This window comes from Rhagoletis pomonella, unplaced genomic scaffold, assembly GCF_013731165.1.
Source record: "Rhagoletis pomonella isolate Grant_MI unplaced genomic scaffold, Rhpom_1.0 Rhpom_scaffold_00003, whole genome shotgun sequence".
NCBI classification, from domain to species: domain Eukaryota; kingdom Metazoa; phylum Arthropoda; class Insecta; order Diptera; family Tephritidae; genus Rhagoletis; species Rhagoletis pomonella.
In genome coordinates, this window is record NW_023458557.1 from 82,492,262 (window position 1) to 82,495,063 (window position 2,802).

Genomic DNA, 2,802 nt, shown 5'->3' on the forward strand with positions numbered 1-2,802 from the left:
TGTCCTAAGAACCGCGCGTGGTTTTCCTTGGTTTAGACCGAAGCCCTCGGTGTCAAATAGGTAAAATATGCAACGCACTGGAAGAGCTAGCATTTTATATGTTGCCCCGGGCATTCTAGCTAGATTGGGGGTGGGCCAGCGTGACTCTTAAGTTGTGTGGAAGTATGATTTCATGTAAAGGTAGAGGACGACCTTCTAACACAAAGCTTGCGCGACGGGTCATTGGTGGTTATGGATGCGACTGCTTCGCGGTGTAAGCAGTTCATACCTGACAAATAGTTTACACGTAGCTAGGCGCTGTCTTCTTGCTGTGTACTTAGTGTGTTTTCTTACGTGGGGCGAGGGGCTGGCTCCGTCGATTAAGTTATGGTTGGATTGTTTTGTTTTGTGGCAGACCCGCCGGAAGTGTTTCGAAAGAAGAAGCATGGTTGTGCTCCCTTCCATGGAGATGTTGGTCCACTGACATAAGGAGACGCCTAGTGGCGGTAAGGGGGGCCACGTGGTGGTTACTTCTGCAATCACTACTCTCTATATCCAACCAAGATTTCCGAGAGTTTTGTGAAGTCACCAATGAGGGCTCAAATAAATTTTTTATTTAATAAGTGCAAGGCTTTACAAAATTACAATCATTGAATTTTTGGTTTTAGTTCTCTTTTAATTTATTCTCAAAGGTGCCTACATGTTTTTATGCTAATCCTCTCTATTTCCTCATCTCCCTTACCATAGCAAACTTAAACAATCGTCTCAAATTGTCCACGTAATTGCGACTCCTTAATAAGCGCCTGCAACTCCTTGTCTTTCTGAGCGCGCATATCATCGATGATGCTCTCACGAAAGCCTGGATCCTTTGCTGGATCGTTGATTTGTGTTTTCGTTTTCCGTTTTTTACCACCAGCTTCATTAAGCTGTGGCATCTCAGCAGCCAGTAGTGAACCAATGCGTTCCACGCTCAATACACCAGCGCTGCCAATCTGATCCCAGCTATCGGTGCCAAACCAAATGGAGAGGGCATCATTGAAGTCCGTGACATGAGCGCGAAAAGGATGCGAAGGACTGCCAAAGCCCAAGTGGCTCATTGTGTCGCGTAGTATTTTAGCTAGCTTAGGCACTTTGGCAGAATAGAAAAGCACACTACCGCCTATTAGATGCGCCATAGAACGCAGGCAATGGCAAAGGTGTTGCTTCACCGCGGGTTCTACAAGAGTTACAAAAAAAAAACGTAACGAGTGAATAAAGTTTACTCAAAACTTGCGCATTAGAAACAAACCGAAATCTTTGAACAAATCATATTTGCCACCAACTATGACCACTGGGTAGGGCATCAGTTCGAGGCTTTCCACATCACTCACATTCCGCTTAATGCGCTCCGCCATGCGTTCACGATATGTTTGCTCTTGCTCGGCATTCAAAAGTTTATTGCTTGCCGCACGTAAGGCATGATAAATGTGTTCCAAATCAGGCCAGACACGCTGCGGCTGCGATAGATCTAACATTATTATGGCCGCAAAATGCTCCAGTCCATGCATGCGCAAAGGCACCGAAATCAATTGCTCGGCATTGTCTAAAGCGCCAAGCTCCCACACGTTCAATACTTGCTTCTGCGTGCCACTCGTGCGTCGTCCATAGGAATACTCCAGCGCAAGTGTGGGACGCGGATTGTCGTCGCGATCAAAGAATTTAGCCACGGCAGTGGATTTGCCCTGTGCCGATAAGGGAATATGGTTTCAAATGCATATAAGCCGGTGTTTTTTTTAGTGTGGTAATTCTACTTACAGCGCCTTTGCTGCCCAGCACAAAAATAGTACGCTCCTTTGGTCCACTCTCCACCTGCAAAGTACGCAACTGCTCCTCGGCTAATTTAATGGCTATTTCCTGTATGGTTTCACGTTTTTCTTCCGATTGCGCGGTGTCTTGCTTCTCATACATTTTGGGGATTATGTCGCAGCGTAACAAATCGGTCAGCGAAAAGTTTGTTTTTTATTTATCGTGCGAAGTGAAATGATTAAGGCAACTCAAATTCTACTTTGTTTTACACTTGGGTCAGTTGCTAGGTGATAGCGTTGCTATGGGACGCTTTAGCGCGGCTATGGTGGTGCTTATGAGCACTGCAGTATGGGGGTTTCACCGCTATTTGGTTTCAACTATGGTTTTATGGTGAAATGTGATTCATTTACAGCCAATTTCACGAAAGCAATTTAAATTAAAAATTAATTTACTTTTTTGAATTTGATATGGATATTGACAGAAACTAAAAAAAAAAAATATTTCCCACTTCAATTGCTGGTGAATCCGGCTCTTAGACAGACATTTTTTGTCATGCGACTGCTAAGGCGCCCGGAGATCGGCTATCACGGACGAGGCCGAGAAAATGTTGCGGAAAGTTGTGAGCTAACTTCCGCCTTTCATCATGTTGACAACTTGTTCATGGAAATGTTACCAGTTGCACCCTTACTGCTGCTTGTTGGCGCATTCATAATGGGCCAGGGTAGAGGGTGCTCCCTTTTCTATGCAACAGAAGGGCTCTGTGCCGATGAAAGGGGTTGTTGCTCTTTTCATTGCAAGTTCATCGGCACTCTTGTTTCCTTCAAAACCAATATGTCCCGGAATCCAAAGAATCCAAACTCGATTGTTAGTACCAAAAATATTCAAATTATCAGGGCACTACATGTCCATTTTAGATGTTACCTGATAAGAGTTGGGGGCTTTAACCCTCTTAGGGCCATTAGCCTTTAATTAGAAATTAATGATTTGAGTTGTAAAATACGGTCAATCGATTTTTAAGTTAACCAATTCTTTTATAAA

General features: G+C 44.1%; 1 protein-coding gene across 1 annotated transcript; it reads right to left on the reverse strand.

Annotated features, from left to right (window-relative positions):
- Nucleotides 1-679: 679 nt before the first annotated feature.
- LOC118736668 (cytoplasmic dynein 2 light intermediate chain 1) lies at nt 680-2,143 on the reverse strand. Its single transcript, XM_036466707.1, has 3 exons — nt 1,774-2,143; nt 1,268-1,700; nt 680-1,195 (listed from the first exon to the last, which is right to left on the reverse strand). The coding sequence occupies exons 1-3, from the start codon at nt 1,924-1,926 to the stop codon at nt 732-734; spliced, it is 1,050 nt and encodes a 349-aa protein (XP_036322600.1). The 5' UTR covers nt 1,927-2,143; the 3' UTR covers nt 680-731.
- Between the last annotated feature and the right edge of the window lie 659 nt (nt 2,144-2,802).

Bases quoted from the DNA above. Each gene is read 5' to 3' on its own strand.
- LOC118736668 (XM_036466707.1), bottom strand. From the start codon at position 1,926: ATGTATGAGAAGCAAGACACCGCGCAATCGGAAGAAAAACGTGAAACC. The intron at 1,701-1,773 runs GTAAGTAGAATT...TTATCGGCACAG, and splicing joins TGCTGGGCAGCAAAGGCGCT to GGCAAATCCACTGCCGTGGC. The intron at 1,196-1,267 runs GTTTGTTTCTAA...TAACTCTTGTAG, and splicing joins TGATTTGTTCAAAGATTTCG to AACCCGCGGTGAAGCAACAC.